A 24,204-nucleotide genomic window follows, 5' to 3' on the forward strand; every position below is an offset into this window, starting at 1 on the left:
TTTCACACGCATTTTTCCCTGTAGCTGAGAATTTTGTGCTTAAACCTCTGCAGTGGGTTTGAAACTGTGGTTCCATGAGAAAGAGATGAGAATTCTGCCCACTTAAGGTTCTTGATTAGCCGGGGCATCAAAGGGTATGGGGAGAAGGCAGGGGAGTGGGGATGACTGGAAGAATTGGATCAGCCCATGATCGAATGACAGTGCAGACTCAATGGGCCGAACGGCCTACTTCTGCTCTTACATCTTATGGTCTTATGACCCACAACAAGCACCAATTCTTCCAGTTTTACAACTATCAATTATGTAAAGCAGCACTTTTATTTCAGTGTACCTTCTTATAAACATATGGACATGCTTGTGTTGACACAATTTATTTCAAACTCAGCACATTGCTTTCATGATAAACATCACTGTCGGTGAGAATTAGACAAAGGATGAATGAGGTGTGGCTGATCTCAGTTACTGGTTCTGAAACCTTCCACATGGAGTAGTGACAGATGCAGATGCTATTTATGATCTGAACCAGAGGTTGAAAGGGAGTTATTTAGTCTGGATTAATTAGCATTGTGACAGAGCTCATACTGAGAATGCAGTGTGGAACCAGTTGAGCCGTAGAACGACGGCTTTGCTTCCTTCCTCTGCTATCCTTCACGTCGATCTCTTCACTTGTACGTTTTTGCTCTTTTTGGAATCTTTTGCTGATTTTGCTTTTGACTTGGGCTGGCAAAATGTAAAATAAGTATTAAAAAAATAACTCGGCAATAAGTGGAGTCAAATCAGCCTCAAAATTTCAACTTTACCTCAAAATATACACAACCACACTTGTTATATCACAAACTAAACATGAATTTCAGAAAAGCTCCATTGAGAAAAGGAGGGCACTAATTTCTGTAGCAATTAATGCCACCTTTAAAGGCCAATCAAAAGTTCAAAGTAAGTTTATTATCACAACCCTGACATTCATTTTCTTGTGGGCATACTCAATAAATCCAATAGCCGTAATAGATTCAATGAAAGGCCGCAGCAACAGGGCAGACAATCACTGTACAAAAGACAACAAACTGTGCAAATGTAAAGAGAAAGAAATAATAAACAAATAGATAAATAAGCAATAAATATCAAGAACATGAGATGAAGAGTTCTTGAAAGTGAGTCCATTGGTTGATGGGGCAAGTGAAGCTAACCTCTCTAGTTCAAGATGGCTGAGGGGTAATAACTATTCTTGAACCTGTACCTTCTTCCTAATGGCAACAGTGAGAAGAGAGCATGACCTGGGTGGTGGGGGTCCCTGACAGTAGATGCTGCTCTCCCGGGACAACACTCTGTGTGTGCTCCGTGGTGGGGTGGGCTTTACCCGTGGTGGGGTGGGCTGTATTGACTACTTTTTCCAAGATTTTATGTTCAAGAGCATTGGTGTTTCCAAACTAGGTAGTGGTGCAGCCAGTCAATATACACCCTGCCACACATCTGTAGATGTTTGTCAAAGACTTAGCTGTCATTCAGAATCAGAATCAGGTTTATTATCACCGGCACGTGACATGAAATTTGTTAACTTAGCAGCAGCAGTTCAATGCAGTACATAATTTAGCAGAGAGAAAAAATAGTAATAAATAAAATAAATAATAATAAATAAAAAAGTAAATCAATTACATATATTGAATAGATTTTAAAATGTGCAAAAACAGAAATACTGTATATTAAAAATGCAAGGTAGTGTCCAAAGATTCAACGTCCATTTAGGAATCGGATGGCAGAGGGGAAGAAGCTGTTCCTGAATTGCTGAGTGTGTGCCTTCAGGCTTCTGTACCTCCTACCTGATGGTAACAGTGAGAAAAGGGCCTGCCCTGGGTACTGGAGGTCTTTAATAATGGACGCTGCCTTTCTTGAAGATGTCCTGGGTACTTCGTAGGCTAGTACCCAAGGTGGAGCCGACTAAATTTACAATCCTTGCAGTTTCTTTCGGTCCTGAGCAGTAGCCCCCCCCCCCCCCTCCCCATACCAGACAGTGATGCAGCCTGTCAGAATGCTCTCCTTGCTGCATCTATGGAAGTTTTTGAGTGTATTTGTTGACATGCCAAATCGCTTCAAACTCCTAATGAAATATAACCGCTGTCTTGCCTTCTTTTAAAACTACATTGATATGTTAGGACCAGGTTAGATCCTCAGAGATCTTCTCAAACTTCTTAGGAAGTGGAGGTGCTGCGTGCTTTCTTCATAATTGCACTTACATGCTGTACTCAGGACAGGTCCTCTGAAATGATAACTCTGAGGAATGTGAAGTTGCTGATCCTCTCTACCTCTGATCCCCCGATGAGGACTGCCTCTTGGACCTCTGGATTCCTCCTCCTGAAGTCAATAATGAGCTCCTTGGTCTTGGTGACATTGAGTGACAGGTTGTTGTTGTGGTGGCACTACCTAGCCAGATTTTCAGTCTCTCTCCTGTATGCTGACTCATCACCACCTTTGATTTGGCCTACAACAGTAGCATCATCTGCAAACTTAAATATGGCATTGGAGCTGTGCTTAGCCACACAATCATATGTGTACAGCGAGTAGAGCAGGGGGCTAAACACACAGCCTTGTGGTGCACCTGTGCTGGTAGAGATTATGGAAGAAATGCTGTTGCTAATCCAAACACACTAGGGTCTGCAAGTGAGGAAACTGAGGATCCAATTGCACCAGGAGGTACTGAGGCCAAGGTCTTGCAGCTTATTGATTAATTCTGAGGGGATGATGGTATTAAATGCTGAGCTGTAGTTGATAAAGAGCATCCTGGTGTGTGCATCTTTGCTGTCCAGATGTCCCAGGGTTGAGCGAAGAGCCAATGAAATGGCATCTGTTGTGCCAGAAGGTAAATTGGAAGCCAAGTTGCTTCCTAGGCAGGAATTGATATGTTTCATCATCAAAGCGCACGTCATCGCTGTGGATGTAAATAAAGCTTTATGAAGGTGTTTACAGATGTGATGTCCAGCAAGTTCCCATAGGCTTTGGAGTTATGACAAGACAATCTGTTTTTGAAAACACCAGAGATAAATCGTCCATTCTTCAGGAACTCTCCACTTAAGTATCCACCTCACTCAGGTTAGCTTTAAGTGAAGCAGAAGCTTGGCCTGGTAACACAGATCTTGACCCTGTGGTGGGATTTGAACCTACAACCCTCTGTCTCAGAGGTAGGAGTGCTGTCCACCGAGCCACAAGTCACACCTTCACTTGAAATCGATGTGTGGAGAGCTGTGGATGCAAAGAACATCTGGGGGAAATTCAATGCCATGGGAATTAATTTATAAAGTCAACCCACAAATGAAGACCCTCCAATATACAGAAATCGTTGTCCTTTAATACATTTTCTGTTTTCTAACCACTTTTACCACTTATAACAATACTAAGATCCAATGGACCAGTGATGGTGTCAGTGAACACTTCTCTGGATGAGGGTGTTACTGGCCAGGCCAGCATTTATTACCCATCCCTAACTGCCCTCGAACCAGGTGGCTTGCTGGGCCTTTTAGGTTAGAGGATTTAAGAGTAGGACAAATAGAATGGGTCTGGATGGTTTATCGACAAATATAACAGATCCAGTGAACTACATGGATTTTTATGACGACCCAGTTGTTCTTGAGTCACCAATAAAAAATAACATTCAAAATGCTGGAGGAACTCAGCAGGCCAGGCTGCCAGGCCTGCTGAGTTCCTCCAGGACTTTGTGTGTGTTGCTTTGATTTCCAGCATCAGCAGATTTTCTCTTGTTTGTAACCATTACAAAATACTTGTTTTCTATGTTCCACAGTTGCCGTGGTGGGGCTTGAACTTGGATCGCCAGGCCTCTGGATTACTGTAATATAACTGTTCTTGTAGTGCTTTTGTCCCACTGCACTCTCCAGCGTTCAGTGTGCTTCATAATGACACGCGGTTCACCCTCTAACCCAGTGAGACACCTCAAGGTGCTTTGTAGGTGGCCAAAAGCGACTACTGACATCACGCTGCAGAAAAGAAACAGTAGCCAAAAGCTTGAGGTTTTAAGAAATATTTCAAATGAAGGGATGGAGTACCGGAGCCCAGGGACATAATGCCATGCTTGCCTTCATTAATCAGGGTATTGAAAATAAAAGTTGGCAGGTCTTGCTCTGCTGTATAAATCACATTTGGAATATTGTGTGTAGTTCTGGTTGTTGCACTACAGAAAGAATATGAACGATTTGGAGAGTGTGCAGAAGAGATTCACCGGGACTTTGCCTAGATAGGAGTGCATTAACTATAAGGACAAGTTGGACAAGCTTGGGCTGTGCCTTAGCGTTCTATGTAAGCAGCTGAAGGCATCTGTGGTGAACTACATATCCCTGTCTGGACACGCCCCCCCCCCCACCCCGCTGACTGCTCCTGTGGCTCCTCCCACAGACCCCGGTATAAAGGCGATTGGAGCCACAGACCCTTCCTCAGTCTCCAGGATGTGTGATGGTCACTTGCTGCTTGTGCTTTCTTCCAGCCAATAAAAGCCTACCTTAACCCACGTCTCAGAGTTATTGATGGTGCATTAATTTTATTGGCTGGAAATTTTAAAACATGGAAAGCACTTTACATCCGGAAAAATTGGACATTGACCCTCAAGACTCAGAAGCAGCTCTTGCCTTTGAACTCTGGCTTGCATGCTTCCAATCATACTTGGAGGAGGTTCGTGCAACTGAGCCCGCTATCATGCACAGAATCCTCCTTTCGAGGATCAGCCTGAAAGTTTGCTCCCTTATCAGGGACCTGCTGACCTACCAAGGGGCACCGGACGCCATCAAAAGACAGTACCTGTGGCTGGTGAACTCTGTCTATGCAAGACATCACTTAGTGACGCTGGCAAAAGGTTCACCTTGCTGACTGACCAGCACTCAGTTGCGTTCATGTTCAGCAACCAACAGTGGGGCAAAATCAAAAATGATAAAATTTTGTGGTGGAGAATCGAACTCTCCACCTACAACTATGATATCCTGTACCGGCCTGGAAGGCTCAATGAGCCCCCTGATGCCCTATCCCGGGGAGCGTGTGCCAGCGCACAGCTCGACCAGCTATACGCCTTCCATGCACATCTTTGCCACCCGGGGGTCACCCAATTTTACCATTTCGTGAAAGCCCGGAACCTGCCTTACTCCCTTGAGGACATCAGGACGATGACCAGGGACTGCCAAGTCTGCGCTGAGTGCAAACCGCACTTCTACCATCCTGAAAAGGCGCAACTTATCAAGGCCACTCGCCCTTTTGAGCGACTGAGTGTTGACTTTAAGGGCCCCCTTCCCTCCACCAACCGCAATGCCTACGTTCTCAACATTATCGACGAGTACTCACAGTTCCCTTTTGCCATCCCCTGCCCCGACACCACTGCCACATCCGTCATAAAAGCCCTGTGCCAGCTCTTCACTCTGTTTGGATACCCCTGCTATATCCACAGTGATAGAGGGTCCTCCGTTATGAGTGATGAGCTATGCCAGTACCTGCTGGCTAGGGGCATTGCTACTAGTAGGACCACGAACTATAATCCCCGGGGAAATGGACAGGTGGAGAGGGAGAATGCCACAGTGTGGAAGGCCACACTTTTAGCCCTTAAGTCAAAAGGGTTGCCGGTCTCTCGATGGCAGGAGGTCCTCCCCGAGGCACTCCACTCTATCCGCTCCCTGTTATGCACGTCCACCAATGCCACCCCTCACGAGCGCCTATACTCTTTTCCCAGGAAGTCTGCCACTGGGACCACCCTACCAGCTTGGCTGGCATCCCCAGGGCCAGTGCTGCTCCGGAAACATGTGAGGAGTAATAAATACTCCCCGCTGTTCGAGAGGGTTCACCTTCTACATGCGAACCCCCAATATGCCTACGTGGTCTTACCTGATGGGCGAGAGGACATGGACTCCGTCCGCGACCTGGCACCCGCAGGAGCAGCAGACCACTACCCCGAACACTCCACGGTAACTATGAACCCTGTACCCGAGGTGACACCGCGCACACGAAGCCCTGCACAGACTCCTCACAACACTCCTATACCGGGCGTCTTGCACGCGCATATACCAGGCGCCTCCCACACGCGTGAGGGATCACTGATGCCTAGTGGGCTGACACCTCCAGTTAGGCCGGAACCAGCACAATCACCGTCTCCGGTGCAATCACCACCGGCACCTGTGCAATCACAGCCAGTGCTACATAGATCACAGCGACAGATTCGACCACCTGATAGACTTAACCTGTAAATATACTTGTAAGAAACTTCGCCCCATGGGGACTCTCTTTTAAAACAAAGGGGGGGGGGGTGAATGTGGTGAAATACATATACCTGTCTGGACATGCTCCCCCCACTGACTGCTCCTGTGGCTCCTCCCACAGACCCCGGTATAAAGGCGTTTGGAGCCACAGACCCTTCCTCAGTCTCCAGGATGTTGCATGATGGTCACTTGCTGCTTGTGCTTTCTTCCAGCCAATAAAAGCCTACCTTAACCCACGTCTCAGAGTTATTGATGGTACATCAACATCATTTCCAGTAATAGGTATCCTGAACATCGTGACAGGAACTGAAGGAGTTCAGAGATCCCAGGGAGTTGCAAGGATCAAGGATCACCTTTATTCACCATAGACAGTGTATTTACATCTACTGGGAATTCACTGGCGTGCTTTGGTGCAACATGCAACAAAAACACCATTTACAATTATAAAGAATTATATAAAAAATAGAGTTAAAGATTAGAGCAAGGAGAAGTTAAAGCATGTTATGTGGCCCTAGGAATATTTGTATTCCTTAACAGGAATTAAACTGGCCTCACAGTCAAGCAGATGTAGAGGGAAACCTCAAGTGATGGACAGTTATTGAGAGATTGAAGACAGTCAGGAGCAGAGATGGTCTTCCTCTAGGATTCAGGGTGTTACCTTTGATTTCTGTGCAATGTACCAGCCACGGGGGTAGCGAGCAATGTTGTCCATGTATTTCTCCGATTTATTGAAGTCCTCAAGCCACTTGAGGTGGTTGTACTGTGGCTCGACCTGTTTGAGGCGAGCCCGCATTGCCTTGTTCTCACGATTTACTCTTTCCAGCTCCCGTTGCCGCCTCTCCCTGTTCAAACTGATTCACAAACAGGACGGCAATGTAAGAAAGAGCTCGCAGTCATCCAGATCACCCTGTCACCCTCAGGTCTGATGGTCTGTAATTCCCTGGACATCTTCTGCATCCCTCCTCCCTTCTTAACCACAGGGCCAGTCCCCTGCGTCTGTAACTTCCTCCGACAAATGATTACAATTCTACAAAAACATACTTCCGGACAATTACTGCAGGAGGAGCCACAGCGTCAAGTTCCACACAGATGGACCATCAGCAGGGGGAATGTAGACAAAGCACTGGACAAAGTCCCTTGATTTTATTTTAAATAACTTAGTGAGATGTTTTACCCTCACCGTCCAACCAACAGTAGTCCCAACCAACACAGCCCCTCCGACAGCTTCAATACTGCCTCCGGTTAACAGGCTCCCAGGTTATCTCCCAGCTAGAGCACTAGGTCCTGTCCCAATCTCACCTTTAATAAGATGCTGGAGCCCAGGGGAGAATGTGGAAGAAGTTTATTGGACCATTTCTAGAGGGAGAGACTGGACAAAATGCAACCTCTCTCCTCGGAATCTAAATGAAAACTCAAAATCAAGAAGGGCGTTGCAAGAGTATATTTGGAGAGGGTCCAGAAGAATTTCATGAGAATTATCCTGGGAATGAAAGGGTTAACGTGTGGGGAATGTTTATCAGCTTTGAGCCTGTACTCACTGGAGGTTAGAAGAATGAGGGGGGATCTCATTGGAACTTATTGAATATTGGAAGGCCTAGATAAAGTGAACATGGAGAGAATGTACGACCACAGCCTCAGAATAGCAGGTTGCCTTGAAATACAAGGATGCCCCTTCAGAACAGAGATGAGGAGGAATATTTTTTAGCCAGAGTGTGATGAATCTGTGGAATTCATTGCCACTGATGGCTATGGAGGCCAAGTCATTGGGCATATTTAAAGCAGAGGTTGCTAAGTTCTTGATAAGTCAGGGTGTCAAGGTTACAGGGAGAAGGCAGGAGTTTGAGGTTGAGAGCTATAATAAATGAACCATGATGGAACGGCAAAGCAGACTCGCTGGGCCAAATGGCCTAATTCTGCTCCCATGTCTGATGGTATAAACAAAGAGAGACAGTTTCCATGGGCAGGAGGCTAGGTGACCAGAAGAACCAGGGTGGCTGGGGTAGGGGTGGTGGGAGGGGGGAATATTTATGTACTGCATGTTCCTATGGTCAGGGTCATACTCCCCGAAAGGACAGTGGAACTGGATTCAACAGCAACCTCCAAGAAATGCTGGATGTATTTGAGCAACACGCACAGTCGGATTTCCAGCATTTGCAATCTTCTGTTGTTTATGATTGGATATACTTGCATGACTTTGGAGGAATAGTAAGGAACTGACTGGAGACTTTTTTTGCCAGGGTCATCTGAGGATTGGTGAGCTGCCTGGTTTGCTGCTTTAGTTTGAGAGCAGGCCGGGCCCTGTGGCCAAGCCAGATGTGTCAAACAGGCAAGCACCACCGTGTATCACGGTTCAGGCGCTGAGGATGGAGCAGGTTGCCATTTAACTATCCACTGGAAGATAAGGCACCTTTTCATCTTGTATTCATTCGTATTGTCAACTCGCCCGGTTGTCCTCATGATCGTTGACATCTTCTCCAGCAGTTTCTTGTTGTTTTTCTCGATGGTGGAGAGACGGTCGTCCTCAAGCTGTGTTTGAAGGCCAACAACAGTCAGTACACCTAACCGAGGTGCCAGAGCGGAATACACAAACATTGCCTTTAATGGGAAGGGATGAAACCGGCCACCAGGAAGCAGCTGGAGCTCTGAGGGAAGAGACGGGGCCAAGTCCCACACAAATAAACGGTATCAGGTCTGCACTGCACCTTCCAGGGCCCCCAGACCCCACCTCCCGCTCCCCCGAGAGATTCACAGCCACTGAAGCAGTGTGTCTGCAGTGGATCAGGCACCAGTGGCTGCGCCCCGATTTAAATCAATTACCTCAGCTTGGCCCTGGCTGACGCAGTACAGAGGAAACCACACAATGTAGGAGCATCACACTGTTTGGAGGGAGGTTCACACTGTGGGAGGAGCAGTACTGGGGGGGGAGTGGGACAGAGGGTTACACTGTGAGAAAGAGGTACTGAGTGAGGGTCCCAGTGGGAAAGGCAGTACTGAGGGTGCATCACACTGTGAGAGGGGAAGTACTGGGGGGAGGTTACTTTGTGGGAAAGGTGGTTCTAGGGAGTGCTGCATGGCTGGTTGATCAGTGCCGAGGCAGTACTGCACTGTGGAAGGGCTTTTGCACTGTCACAGTCACTGATCAGATTGTGGGAGTGATGCTCTGGTGAAGGGGCTTTTGCACTGTCACAGTCACAGATCAGATTGTGGGAGTGCTGCTCTGTTGGAGGGGCTTTTGCACTGTCACAGTCACAGATCAGATTGTGGGAGTGATGCTCTGGTGCAGGGGCTTTTGCACTGTCACAGTCACAAATCAGATTGTGGGAGTGATGCTCTGGTGCAGGGGCTTTTGCACTGTCACAGTCACAGATCAGATTGTGGGAGTGATGCTCTGGTGCAGGGGCTTTTGTACTGTCACAGTCACAGATCAGATTGTGGGAGTGCTGCTCTGTTGGAGGGGCTTTTGCACTGTCACAGTCACAGATCAGATTGTGGGAGTGATGCTCTGTTGGAGGGGCTTTTGCACTGTCACAGTCACAGATCAGATTGTGGGAGTGATGCTCTGGTGCAGGGGCTTTTGCACTGTCACAGTCACAGATCAGATTGTGGGAGTACTGCTCTGTTGGAGGGGCTTTTGTACTGTCACAGTCACAAATCAGATTGTGGGAGTGATGCTCTGTTGGAGGCACCATAATAAGACAATGCAAAATGGTGCAAGTGCTGAAAACCTGAAGCTGAAGCAAAATGTGGGTCAGATGCATCTGTGAAGGGAGAATCATTGCTAACCCTAACCCTGGTGAGATGTCATCGACCTTTGATATTCACATGGCAGCATAAAAAACTGGCCATTGACATTGCTGCTGTGGGATCATGCTGTGTTTAAATCAACAGCGGAATTTGGTTCAAGGCAGTAACAAATGAACTTCGGGGATCCCATTGACTATAAATGCTTTGGGTCTTCACGAGGAGCTGCTGAACAACAACTTAGAAATGCAAACCTTCTTTTCTTCGTCCCTGACGCAGTGAGCACTCTGATAATGGCTACAGGTAAAGGTTTAAGAGAACCCACTGCTGTTCCAGTAAAAGGTGACATCTCTGCCACTTCAGAAATCTCTTCTGACACTGCAACTCTCCATACCACTTACTTGTTTCCCCTTATCCCACCCTTCCTCTCCCTTGCCGTCTCGATCTGCCATCACCCACATCTTCCTCCCTACAATTCTCCTTCCCTTCACTCTCTGCTCCTATCAGATCCACCTTCTTCAGCCCTTTGCTCCTTCTACCCATCACCTCTCAGCTTCTAACATCATTCCCACTCTCCCTCCTCCCTCACCTAGATCCCAACACACACCAGCTCTTACTCCACACCTTTTTATACCAGTTATCGTCCCTTTCTAGTCCTGTTGAAGGGCCTCGACCCAAAATGTCCCTCCAGAGATGCTGCCTGACCTGCTGAGTTCCTCCAGCATCTTGTGCAATGCCACACACCAGTGTCAGCCTAGGTTCAATCTGATGCACCACATACCCCCAGCATTTCTCCTTCTCCTTGACCTGCCCCACTAGTTGACTCTTCAGCACTGGCAGTATCTAAAGTAATATTGGCACATTTCCACTCTGTGCAACTAGGGGCCTCTGCAGATCAAGAACAATAAGTAAAAGACATTTTCACCATTTCCCATCCCATTTACACACATGTCACAGTTGTTTTCCCCCAACAGCCCTGATCTGCCAATGCAATGATAAACAGCAGGGTGATGTGACAGGGAACTGGCACGTGTGATAATTGATATCACTAATGCTCCATTTCCCAGTGTCACTCAATGTCATTGAGGTCTCTCTTAACACAGGCAGGCTATGAAAATCAGCTGGTGCAGCTCTTCCGGCAGACACTGCGAGCCAGGGTCCAACTGAGGCACGAAGGCGCACACCAAATGTGACAATAGCAGTCTACAAATAAACACGTAGCTTATGCAGCTCAAACAATCTAATCGGTCTGTGCTGGCGTTTCCGCCCCACACAGCCTGCTCCCACCCCTCACTGTGGGACTCACTCTCTGTCTGTGTACATCAGCCTCCTCCAAACCCACCTCTGCTCTTCAACATGACTCTCCCAGTGGGAAGGACGATTCTCCATCCTTTCAGCTCTCCTGAGCTCACAGACGATTTGTCTGAGACTGTCAATTCTTCACCCCTCCACATCAACCTGCACCAACCTTTCCTGGCCAGTGCTTCTGTCTCAGGAGTAACCTCTTGCCCACCTCTGCCCCTTTTGTGTATTTCACTGAGTTTCAATGGTATAGGGAGACATATTGACACACTTTCGTGTGAAAGTGCACAGCCCTGGGGAGAAATGACCACACAGGAGAAGACAAGGAACACCTTACCTTTAGCTTCTTAAATTTCAGTTGAAGATGAGAGAAGGTTTCAGGAGAGTGGTTGTCAACCATTGATTTAACCGCTTGTACCTACAAGAGAATTCCACTGATAAGCCGTTAGGAATATTTTGGCAATGAACAGAGCATTTAAAATTAAGTAGACATTAGTAAACTACGTACCCAGAGTGAGAATCAGCCCCTTGAGACTGTCCCTCTATCCATTCCAGTCTTGTGACCCCCATCTCAGTTGTAGAGTACTGAACGGGGTGCATGTGTCATGTTTTAAGGACGGGCCTGAACCCGAGATATGAACTGCCCATTTCCCCCCATAGATGTTGCTTGGCCTGCTGATCTCCCCAAGCATTTCAGAATCACAATCAGGTTTCATATCACTGCACACGTCGTGAAATCTGTTGTTTTTGTGGCAGCAGTACAATGCAATACTTAATGATAAAAACCATGAATTAAGTTGAAAGTATATACAGTATAAAATAGTCCAATTTAAGTAGAGCCAAAATAAGTCCTGAGGTAGTGTTCATGGTTTCATTGTCCATTCAGAAATCTGATGGCAGAGGGGAAGCTGCTCCTGAATCATTGAGTGTGTGCCTTCCGTCTCCTGTACCTCCTTCCTGACAGTAGCCATGAGAAGAAGGCATGTTCTGGGTGACAGGGGACTTCAATGATGGATGCTGCCTTTTTGAGGCATCGCTCCTTGAAGGTGTCCTGGATCCTACGGAGGCTAGTGCCTATGATGGAGCTGGCTGAGTTTACAGCTTTCGGCAGCTTTTTCCAATGCTGTGCAGTGGCTGCTCCATACCAAATAGTGATGCAACCAGTTAGAGTACTCTCCACGGTACGTCTGTAGAAATTTGCAATTGTCTCGGGTGACATACAAAATCTCCACAGGCATGAAATTTAACTGCTGTCTTTGTGAGTTTTGCTCCATTGGCTGAAAGACCTGTTTTTGTGCAGTAACTTTGATATGGTTGTGTGATATTAGCCTGTTCAGTGTTGGATTGTGCACATTAACTACCAGCTATTGATTACTTTGGTCTCATATGACATTTTTGATGTCGGTTTCACGAGAGCCTCTGACAGAGTAATGGAGCTGTTGGTCTCCATGAGATCCGCTGATGCAGCCTTGCTGGAACCAACCTCGTGAACCTGCCAGCACGTGTGTCCTACCCCAGGTTTTCTTCAGGTCTGGGCTGGGAGAGGCTGCGAGTCTGACCAGCTGCATTGTAGGGTGGACCCTTGCTCGACAGTGCAAAAGGAGGCCACTTCTCCGTTGTGCTATGTCAGCTGTTTGAAAGCCCTTTGATTACTCACTCCTTCTTCACAGCTCACAGCTCACAGCCTTTTCTTCAAGTACTTGCTCAATCCCCTTTCACAACTCTCTCTCCATTTCTGCACGGTTTCATGCAAAGGAGTAGGTCCTCTGGCCACTGAGACAATGCCCAATGCCACCAACCACCCATTTACACCTAATCCTATTCGGTTCTCCCCACATTCCCATCACCTGCTCCCAAATTTTACTACCACCTACAAAGGAGGGGACAGTAATCAAGCAGCTAATCAGCCTACCAACCTGCATATCTTCAGATGTGGGGGGAATCTGGAGCACCCCACCCACAGCGAACATAGAGGTCATAATTGAACCTGAGTCACTGGAATTGCACCCTCTTGTTCTTTCCACTATCACCTTCACCTTCTACCTTCAATCACCAGTAACCCTGCTAGTGGAAACAATAGATAAACTCTTCATATTATCTACACCCAGCTTCAATCTCCCCTTAAAATGGAGGGCCTGAAAGGACCATCTGCACAAACATTACCTTATTACAGACTCTGTCCAAAACCAGACCCCAAGGTCAGCTAAATTTTCATCCTTGAGAATAAGAGTGAACAGGAAGTAAACCACACATAACTTTGAAGTTCTTTTATACACATCTAATTGCTCCACTGACAAAACTTGGCCAAACAGACTTCAGCAATGTAATCAGTATGAACAGCCCGTTGTCATGGAGTATTCTTCTTCAGTCTAATCTGATCCTTCAGATTACAGCAATAATTACATGGTTCAACTCTCACCCTTCTTAGCAGCACCACTGTCATAATCAGTCCTTTGACAATATTGTCAGCATATCCCTAAGTATTTACAACCTAACATCTCCGTGAGCTGGAGCCTGCTTTTCTACCTTGGCCACATGCTCAAAGATTCAGAATCAGTTTTATCATCACTGCCATACTGTATGTTTTGAAATGTGTGAAATCTGACAAGGGAAGTCAAAGCTAATGTAAAAGCAAAAGAGAGGGCATACAGTAAAGCAAACATTAGTGGGGAGAGGATTAGGAAGCTTTTAAAACCTTATAGAATGCAACTAAAAGAATCATTAGGAGGGAAAAGATGAAATATGAAAGCAAGCTAGCAAACAATATAAAAGTGGATAGAAAAAGATTTTTCAACAATGTAAAAAATAAAAGGAAGATGAGAGAGGATATAGGACCACTAGCAAATGAGGCTGGAGAAATAACAATGAGGGACAAGGAGATGACAGATGAGCTAAATGAGTATTTTGCATCAGTCTTCTCTGTGGAAGACACTAGCAGTGTGCCAGACATTAAAGGGTATGAGGGAAGAGAAGTGAGTGCAGTTATTACAGCGGATAAGGTGCTGAAAAAGCTGAAAGACCTAAGGGTACAATAAGTCACCTGGACCAGATGAACTGCACCCTCGGGTTCTGAAAGAGGTAGAGGTATTAGTAATGATCTTTCAAAAATCATCAGAAAGGAGGAAGGCAGCAGAAAGGAAATTATAGACCGGTTAGCCTGACCCCAACAGTTGGGAAGATGTTGAGGCCAATTGTTAATGATGAGGTTATGGAGTACCTGGAGACGTAGGACAAGATAGGACAAAGTCAGCATGGTTTCCTTAAGAGAAGATCTTGCCTGACAATCCTGTTGGAATTCTTTGAGGAGTTTACAAGTAGGATAGATAAAGGGGATGTTGTATATTTGGACTTTCAGAAGGCTTTTGACAAAGTGCCACACATGAGGTCACTTACCAAGAGCCCATGGTATTACAGGAAAGTTACTGGCATGGTTAGAGCATTGGCTGACTGGTAGGAGGCAACAAGGGGCAATAAAAGGATCCTTTTCTGGTTGGCTGCCAGTAACTAGTGGTGTTTTAGAGGGATTGGTGTTGGGACCATTTCTTTTTTTGCTGTAAATCAATTATTTAGATGATGGAATAGATGGCTTTGTTTCACACATAAAATGCTTGAGGAGCTCACCAGATCAAGCAGCATCTATGGAAAAGTACAGTCGATGTTTTGGGCTGAAATCCTTCGGTATGCTGCCTGGCCTGCATTTTATGTGTGGTACTTGGATTTCCAGCATCTGCAAATTTTCTCTTGTTTGTAGATGGCTTTGTTGCCAAGTTTGCAGATGATACAAAGATTGGTGGAGAGGCAGGTAGTGTTGAGGAAACAGGCTGCTGAAAGATTTAGACAGATTAGGGGAATGTACACAGAGTGGCAAATGAAATACAAAAGAAAATGGTCATGCACTTTAGAAGTAGAAATAAATGTGCAGACTACTTTCCAAATGGAAAGAAAACCCAAAAATCTGAAATCTGGGAGTCCTTGTGCAGAACAAACTAAATGTTAACTTGCAGGTAGAGTTGGTGGTGAGGAAGGCAAATGCAATGTTAGCATTTATTTCAAGAGAGCTAGAATAGAAGAGCATAGATGTGATGCTGTTGCTTTATAAGGCACTGATGTAGGCCTCACCTTGAGTATTGTGAACTGTTTCGGGTTCCTCATCTAAGAAAAGATTTTCTGGCATTGGAGAGGGTTCAGAAGAGGTTCACAAAGATGAGCCTGGGAATGAAAGGGTTATCTTACAAGGAACGTTTGATGGCTATGGGTCTGTACTTGTTGATATTTAGAAGGATGAGGGGGTATTGCATTGAATGTTGAAAGGCTTAGACAGAGTAGTTATAGAGAGGATGTTTCCCATGATGGGAGAGTCTAGGACAAGGGGCACAGCCTCAGATAGAGGGGTGTTCATTTAAAACAGAGATGTGGAGAAATTTCTTTTGCCAGAAGGTGGTGAATTTGTGGAATTTATTACCACAGGCAGCTGTGGAGGCCAGGTTGATGGGTGAATTTAAGGCAGAGCTTGATAGGTTCTCGATTGGACACGACATCAAAGGTTATGGGGAGAAGGCCAGGGAGTGGGGCTGAGGAGGGGGGAAAAAAGAATCAGCCATGATTTGATCAACACACACAAAATGCTGGTGGAACGCAGCAGGCCAGGCAGCATCAATAGGAAGAAGCACTGTCGACGTTTCGGGCCGAGACCTTTCGTCAAGACTGATGAAGGGTCTCGGCCCAAAACGTCAACAGTGCTTCTTCCTATTGATGCTGCCTGCCCTGCTGTGTTCCACCAGCATTTTGTGTGTGTTGCTTGAATTTCCAGCATCTGCAGATTTCCTCATGTCTGAGCCATGATTGGATGGCAGAGCAGACTCGATGGGCCAAATGGTCTAATTCTGCTCTTATGTCTTGTGGTGTTTTGAGGCAGCAGAGCACTGCAATACATGATATAAAAACTATAAATTATATATATTTTTTTAAATTAAGCAAGTAGTGCTAAAAGATACCAAAAATAGTTAGGTCATGTTCCTGGGTTCATTTTCCATTCAGAAATCTGATGGTGGAGGGGAAATAAGCTGTTTCTGAAATATTGAGCATGTGTCTTCAGGCTCCTGTACCTCTTTCTTGATAGTAACAATGAGAAGAGGGCAAGCCCTGGATGATGGGGGTCCTTAATGACGGACACCACCTTTTTGAGTCATCGCATTCTGAAGGTTTCGTAGATGCTGGGGAGGCTGGTGTCCACAATGGAGCTGGCTGAGTTTACAACTTTCTGCAGCATTTTTCATCCTGTGCAGATACCAGATGGTGATCCAAACAGTTAGAATGCTCTACACAGTACATCTGTAGAGATTTCCGAGTCTCCTCAAATTCCTAATGAAATATAGCCGCTGTCATGCTTTCTATGTAATTGCATTAATATGTTGGGCCCAGGATAGATCCTCAGACATATTGACACCCAGGAACTTGAAACTGCTCACCCTTTCCACTGCTGATCCCTCGATGAGGACTAGTGTGTGTCCCCTTGGCATCCCCTTCCTGAAGTCCACGATCAATTCCTCAGTCTTTCTGACGTTGAGTACAAGGTTGTTGTTGTGACACCACTCATCCAGCTGATCTATCTCACTCCTCTACACCTCTTCATCAGCAGCTGAAATTCTGCCAACTATAGTTGTGTCACTGGCAAATGTATAGGTGGTGTTTGAGTTGTACCTAGATACACAATTGTGGTGTTGATGCACCATCAATAACTCACTCTGAGACGTAAAGGTGAGATATCGGCTTTTATTGACTGGAAGAAGGAACCAGCAGTGAGTGACCACCATACTACATCCTGGAGACTGAGAGGCCGGGCTCAGGCCTTGATCGCCTTTATACAGGGGTCTGTGGGAGGAGCCACAGGAGCAGTCAGCAGGGGGCATGTCCAGACAGGCACACATAGTTCACCACAGGTGTAGAGAGAATCCTTTGTGTATTAAATGTCCTGGTGTTTTCATTCTCATTAGCTCCTGGTTTACATATCCAGGTTCTCTAACCTACGTTCATTATTAGCCCGACAAAACTTCCAAATCCCCTCCCCTCCTTATTCTCACACCACTTCAAAATCTCTTCCATCCATTACATCCCCTCTTGTTACTGCCACTGGGGAGGAAGTACAGAAGCTTGATGACCCACGTTCAATGATTCAGAAACAAATTCTTCCCTTTGCCATCGGTGTTCTGAACAGTCTATGAACCCATGAACACTATTTTGTTATTTCTTTTTTCTTGCATTATTTATTCATTTAATAATTTATAGTAATTTTATGTCTTTGCACCATACTGCTGCCACAAACAAAAACTTTCACTTCACCAAGTCAGTGATAATGAATCTTATTCTAATTCCTTTCTCTGATTCTGCCTCCTTCACATCCCTGACTTCCATCTGTCAGCCTCTGGCAGCTGTGACTTCAGGTGGCTGGGTTTTGAACTGTACAATTCCCCCGACCTAACTTTCTCCCTCTCCCTCTCTCTCCTCTCTCCCTCCCTGCTACACATAGTTACTTGAAAGAGCTTTTTCCCATTAACCCATTGAGTTCTAAAGTAAAATTGCTAAATTAGTTTATTATTGTAATATTTTTCAGAATTTGCACAGCTTGCCTTCTTTTGCACATTGGTTGTTTGTCAGTCTTTCTTTGTGTTTGTTTTTTCATAGATTCTATTGTTTGTCTTTAGTTTTCCTGTCAATGCCTGTAAGAAAATGAATCACAAAGTAGTGTATGGTAACATATACATATTTCGATAATAAGCTCACTTTGAACTTTGATGTCCCAAAGTACAGTGAACAATGTCTCTCGCTTACTGTTCATACGGTTAGTGCATTGAAGTAGTACAAGAGAAAACAATAACAGAATGGAGAATAACGTGCTAGTTACAGTGAGTGCAGTGCAGGTAGGCAAGGTCACCATGATGTAGATTGTGAAGTCAAGAGTTCATCTTATCAAACTAAAAAACTATTCATTAATCTTGTAACAGCAGGATAGAATCTGTCCTTGAATCGAGTACATGCTTTCAGGCTTTTGTACCTTCAACTGTTGCTTGGATACATTAGAAACTATATAAATACAAGTTGTTGTTGTGAGACTTCCTTCTGAGGATCCCAACGTCACTTGCTTCCAGAATTCCTGCATGATTTGGGAAAGGGAAATGCGGGGAATCCCTCTGATCTGGATAACTAGTCTGCACGTCACCGATGAGGTAACGTTCACGGAAGTGTCAGACTCTTCCTTCCCGTTTCTATACTGGAACGTGTTTTTTCCCTCTTCAAATAAAACAAAGAAGAGAGAGAAACCAGTGAGCTCTCAGCTACAAAAAAAGGAAAATAACATATCTGCCTCGTTGAGTAGTTGGAAGGAGAGGCTGGAGCTGACGGCCACGTATTGGAACTGAAGCTCTTAACTGAGTCATTGCAGTGTTTACATGGGCTATGAACAATACCCTTAATCTGATTCAACAATTACATAGTTTTCCACCAACACATGGACATCATGTGATGTCTGAACATCTGTAGCACTCCACTCTACAAGAAACACTGTTATTCATCTCACCCTATCCATCTCTCAAATACATCATGTTTCCATGAAACTTCCAGTGTTTCTTTCACATGTGACCTGTCCAGGGTCATGAAGTACAAAACCACATATTTTAGCACTGGAAATTGGCATCACACACAAACTGAAGCACAGAATCAGTCCACATTGCCAGCCAATGTCTCATCAGCCCATTGAATTGCAATACCAAATCAGTCCACGTTGGCAGCCAACATCCTGTCAGCCCATCCAGTCCATGCATCTCTTTGAAACAGTTTCCCTGCTCTCCCTCCCCAGATCTGCAGACTTCTTCATTCCCAATATTCCTCCAATTTGCTGAAAGTTCCATACAGGTAGTGTGTCCCAGATCTCAGGAGCTCACCATGTAGTTTCTCACCTTCCCACTGGATCTTTGCAAAATGTGCTCTCTGCCCACCAAACTTTCCTCCAATGGGGAAACAGTTTCTCAAGTAAGGTAGAAGTTAATGGATACCAAGGGGAAATCTCACCAGTGGCTGAAGTCATTCCTTGTACAAAGGAAGATGGTTATGGTTGTTGGAGATCTATCATCTCAGTCCTAGGACATCACTACAAGAGTTCCTTGATATTGTGTCCTCGATACAAACTTTTTCAGATAGTTCATTAGCCAGAAGCTCATGGGGGGAGATTTACTAGTAACACATAAAGTTCACAACTCCTCAGTAAATGGAGACACAAAAGATGACAGATGTTGGAATCCAGAGCAACCAATGCCTGAATGCAGCAGGATCTAGACAGTGTTCTTCAAAATGGTAGGATATTTCATATCACAAGTGAACATTGGAGTTTTGTTTTTTATATCCTACTGAACATTGGTATCCCTAAAAGTGTGACGATTTCCCCATGTTACACTGGAAGTATGAATCTGATCCCTGGAAGTGCCGGCCTGTCTGACAGTGTAACTGTCTCCCAGTGTCACACTGGAAGTGCAGGCCAGTCTGACAGTGCAACTGTCTCTCAGTGTCACACTGGAAGTGCCGGCCTGCCTGACAGTGCAACTCTCTCTCAGTGTCACACTGGAAGTGCCGGCCTGCCTGACAGTGCAACTCTCTCTCAGTGTCACACTGGAAGTGCCGGCCTGCCTGACAGTGCAGCCCTCTCCCAGTGTCACACTGGAAGTGCAGGCCAGCCTGACAGTGCAACTCTCTCCCAGTGTCACACTGGAAGTGCAGGCCTGCCTGACAGTGCAACTCTCTCTCAGTGTCACACTGGAAGTGCAGGCCTGTCTGACAGTGCAACTCTCTCCCAGTGTCACACTGGAAGTGCAGGCCAGCCTGACAGTGCAACTCTCTCCCAGTGTCACACTGGAAGTGCAGGCCTGTCTGACAGTGCAACTCTCTCTCAGTGTCACACTGGAAGTGCAGGCCTGTCTGACAGTGCAACACTCTCCCAGTGTCACACTGGAAGTGCCGGCCTGCCTGACAGTGCAACACTCTCCCAGTGTCACACTGGAAGTGCAGGCCAGTCTGACAGTGCAACACACTCCTAGTGTCACACTGGAAGTGCGGGCCTATCTGACAGTGCAGCCCTCTCCCAGTGTCACACTGGAAGTGCAGGCCAGTCTGACAGTGCAACACTCTCCCAGTGCCACACTGGAAGTGCAGGTCTATCTGACAGTGCAGCCCTCTCCTAGTGTCACACAGGAAGTGCAGGTCTGTCTGACAGTGCAGCCCTCTCCCAGTGTCACATGGGAAGTGCAGGCCAGTCTGACAGTGCAACATTCTCCTAGTGTCATACTGGAAGTGCAGGCCTGTCTGACAGTGCAACTATATCCCCGTGTCACACTGGAAATGCAGGCCAGTCTGACAGTACAACTCTCTCCCAGTGTCACACTGGAAACGCAGGCCAGTCTGACAGTGCAACTCTCTCCCAGTGTGTGGTGAACTATGTGCCTGTCTGGACACGCTCCCTGCTGACTGCTCCTGTGGCTCCTCCCACAGGCCCCTGTATAAAGGCGATCTGAGGCCTGACGCTCGGCCTCAGTCTCCAGGACAAAGTATGATAGACACTCACTCCTGGTTCCTTCTTCCAGTCAATAAAAGCTGATATCTCGCCTTACGTCTCAGTGTGAGTTATTGATGGTGCATCACAGTGTCACACTGGAAGTGTATGGCTATCTGACAGTGCAACACTCTCCCAGTGTCACATTGGAAGTGTAGGCCTATATGACAGTGCAACACTCTCCCAGTGTTACACTGGAAGTGCAGAGCTTGTTCACAGCTTGGGTTTCTTAAATGAGATTTGAATCCCCAACCACTCATGGATGATGGAAGCTCCTGCATCACAGCTGAAACCTTTATGTCAACAGAGAGACAAGGCTGGGATTCTGTTCTCTGAGCATAAAAGGTGATAGAATAAGAGTCCCTCTGAGTGAGGGACACATGCTCTGAATGGGCTACAGAGAGGCTATGTGATTTGTGACATACTTATGCATAACTGTAACAGAGACAATCTCATTAACATCTCCACAGCCAATTTTCACAGTGAAAATATTCAACAGCTGGACCTTCTGGTGAATAATTATGTGAAAAAGAGTGCAGTCTGAATTATACTGTGATGAATGGAACAACTGCCCCATTAACCAAAATATCAAAGCACAACAGGTTCTTGAAAAGTAGTTATTGAATAAAATACTTTAGCAGGAGTTCCAACTTCCAAGTTCAAAGTAAGTTTATTATCAAAGAACATATATGTCACCATATACAGTACTACCTTGAGATGTGTCTTTTTGAAGCATTTACAGGAAGAAAAAAGAAATACAATAGAATTTATGAAAAACTATATTTAATGAAGACTGACAAACAACCAATATGCAAAAAAAGGCAAATCATGCAAAAAAAAAGTCAATAAATAATTCTTGTACACTTACAGAATCCTTGAAAGTGATTCTGTAGATTGTGGAGTCAGTTTAGCATTGAGGTCAGCAGAGTTATTCACTCTGGTTCTGAATTTTTTCTGATTTAAAAGCATTTTCCTCAATAAAAAGGAAGTGAAGTGAAGATAGACCGTTGTTGGTAAAATCTCAGGTGGTGACAAGAGTGAGTACAGGAGTGAGATATACCAACTAGTGGAGTGGTGTCACAGCAACAACCTGGTACTCAACGTCAGTAAGACAAAAGAGCTGATTGTGGACTTCAGGAAGGGTAAGATGAAGGAACACATACCAATCCTCGTAGAGGGATCAGAAGTGGAGAGTGAGCAGTTTCAAGTTCCTGGTTGTCAAGATCTCTGAGGATCTAACCTGGTCCCAACATATCAATGCACCCATAAAGAAGGCAAGACAGTGACTGTACTTCATTAGGAGTTTGAACAGATTTGGTATGTCAACAAAAACACTCAAAAACTTGAATAGATGTACTGTGGAGAGCATTCTAACAGGCTGCATCATAGTCTGGTATGGGGGGTGCAATTACTGTACAGGACTGAAAGAAGCTGCAGAGAGTCATAAATCTAGTCAGTCCTATCTTGGGTACTAGACCTACAAAGCACCCAGGACATCTTTAGGGAGCAACTCAGCAGGTTGGGCAACATCCATTGAAAGAAGCAGTCAACGTTTGGGGTCAAAACCCTTCATCATGACTAAAGAAGGAGGGGGCAGGGGCCCTATAAAGAAGGTGGGGAAAGGGTGGAAAACCAATCAGAGGAAAGATCAAGGGGTGGGGGAGGGGAAGCAGGGAGGGGATAGGCAGGAGAGGTGAAGAAGGAATCTAAGGGGAAAGCACTATGGGTAGTAGAAGAAGGCAGAGTCATGAGAGGTGATTGGCAGCTAGAAGAGGAGACAGAGTGAAGGTAGGATGGGGGAAGAGAGAGGGAGGGAATTACCAGAAGTTGGAGAATTCGATTTTCATATCAATCTCCAATATAACTCTAATCTTTTTTCTTCTATATTAACAAATTTCATGACACATGCCGGTGATAATAAACCTGATTCTGATTCTGATTCTGAAATTCTGACAAAGAACAATTCACAACTTCACCATGTTCCAAAACCTTAGACATGTAGTTGTTGCCATAAAACAGGAATCAATACATTTGAATTCACTGTAAATGGCCTGAGGTTGGTGAGGTAGTTCTAGTTACTGTTCTCTGGTAGAGGATTGTAGATAGGGTGCAGACAGAGCTCAGGGAGTGGGCCACAAACACCATCACTATTCACTTCACCCCTCTGTCCAACTCCCTCGCTGACACCTCTGTCCTCAGCTACCTCACTGTTCCCCGATGTGGAACTGCACTTTGCCCTCTTCCACTGGCCACATTACAGCATCTCCCCACCCTGTCTATCCCCATATCCCTCCACCGTGATTGACCTGCAGTACACTTCCAGCTTTTTCCTGTTCGGATGGGATTTGTTCTTTATTTTCTGAATTTATTTGTCATTCTCCACCCTGTCGCATGCTTCCATCTTTTGTTCTCTCCCTTCCCCACTTTCACTGCCCCTCAAAACTAACCTAACCTCCGAAATGACAACCAGTCAGCTGACTGATAAGTATATAAAGGCCAAGCATATGGAGAACACACCACAATTAACAGGACGCTGATGGTGTCTCCTCGCATGTTGACGAAACATTTGTGAGTAATGTGCCAAGATTGGAGAACACTCAACCCAACCATCAACCACCCTAGCTACACATTTTCTGAATTATTTCCTATCTAACCTCTAAAATAACACCTAGATTATTTAATGTCATTTCCATTACACATGTATGAAAAACAAAATAATTGTTACTCCGGATCCAAAAAAAAAAGAACATAATAACAATGATAGTAAATTAAAAGACAAAATGGATATATACACAAACAAGAGAGAATCTGCAGATGCTGGAAATCCAAGCAACACACACAAAATACTGGAGGAACTCAGCAGGCCAGGCAGCGTCTATGGAGAAGAATACAGTCAACATTTTGGGCCGAGACCCTTCAGCAGGACTGGAGCTAAAAAGATGAGGAGTAGATTTAAAAGGTGGAGGGGAGGGGATGAAGAAAGAACAGGTGATAGGTGAAACCGGGAGGGCAGAGGGTGAAGTAAGAAGCTTGGAAGTAGATTGGTGAAAGAGATACTGGGCTGGAGAAGGGGAAATCTAACAGGAGAGGACAGAAGGCCATGGAATAAAGAAATGGGGGGAGGAGCACCAGAGGAAGGCATTGGACAGACAAGGAGATAAGGTGAGAGAGGGAAAGATGAAGGTGAAGGAGGGGGCATTACTGGAAGATTGAGAGATCAATGTTCATCCCATCAGGTTGCAGGCTACCCAGACGAATATAAGTCATTGTTCCTCCAACCTGAGTGTGTCCTGATTGCAACTGTAAAGGAGGCTATGGATGAACATATCGGAT

At 45.5% G+C, this 24,204-nt stretch overlaps 1 protein-coding gene across 1 annotated transcript in view; it reads right to left on the reverse strand.

The window, feature by feature from the left end:
- Window positions 1–192: 192 nt before the first annotated feature.
- Window positions 193–24,204, reverse strand: part of LOC132393782 (uncharacterized protein CFAP97D2-like) — a 26,844-nt gene continuing 2,832 nt past the window's right edge. Inside the window, exons 2-5 of the mRNA XM_059969176.1 lie at window positions 11,614–11,694; window positions 8,641–8,759; window positions 6,892–7,084; window positions 193–720 (exon numbers count right to left, since the gene is read on the reverse strand). Coding sequence (XP_059825159.1) covers window positions 649–720; window positions 6,892–7,084; window positions 8,641–8,759; window positions 11,614–11,694 — 465 coding nt within the window. The 3' untranslated portion in view covers window positions 193–648. The remainder of the gene's footprint in view (window positions 721–6,891; window positions 7,085–8,640; window positions 8,760–11,613; window positions 11,695–24,204) is intronic.

Source organism: Hypanus sabinus, chromosome 5, assembly GCF_030144855.1.
Source record: "Hypanus sabinus isolate sHypSab1 chromosome 5, sHypSab1.hap1, whole genome shotgun sequence".
NCBI lineage: Eukaryota > Metazoa > Chordata > Chondrichthyes > Myliobatiformes > Dasyatidae > Hypanus > Hypanus sabinus.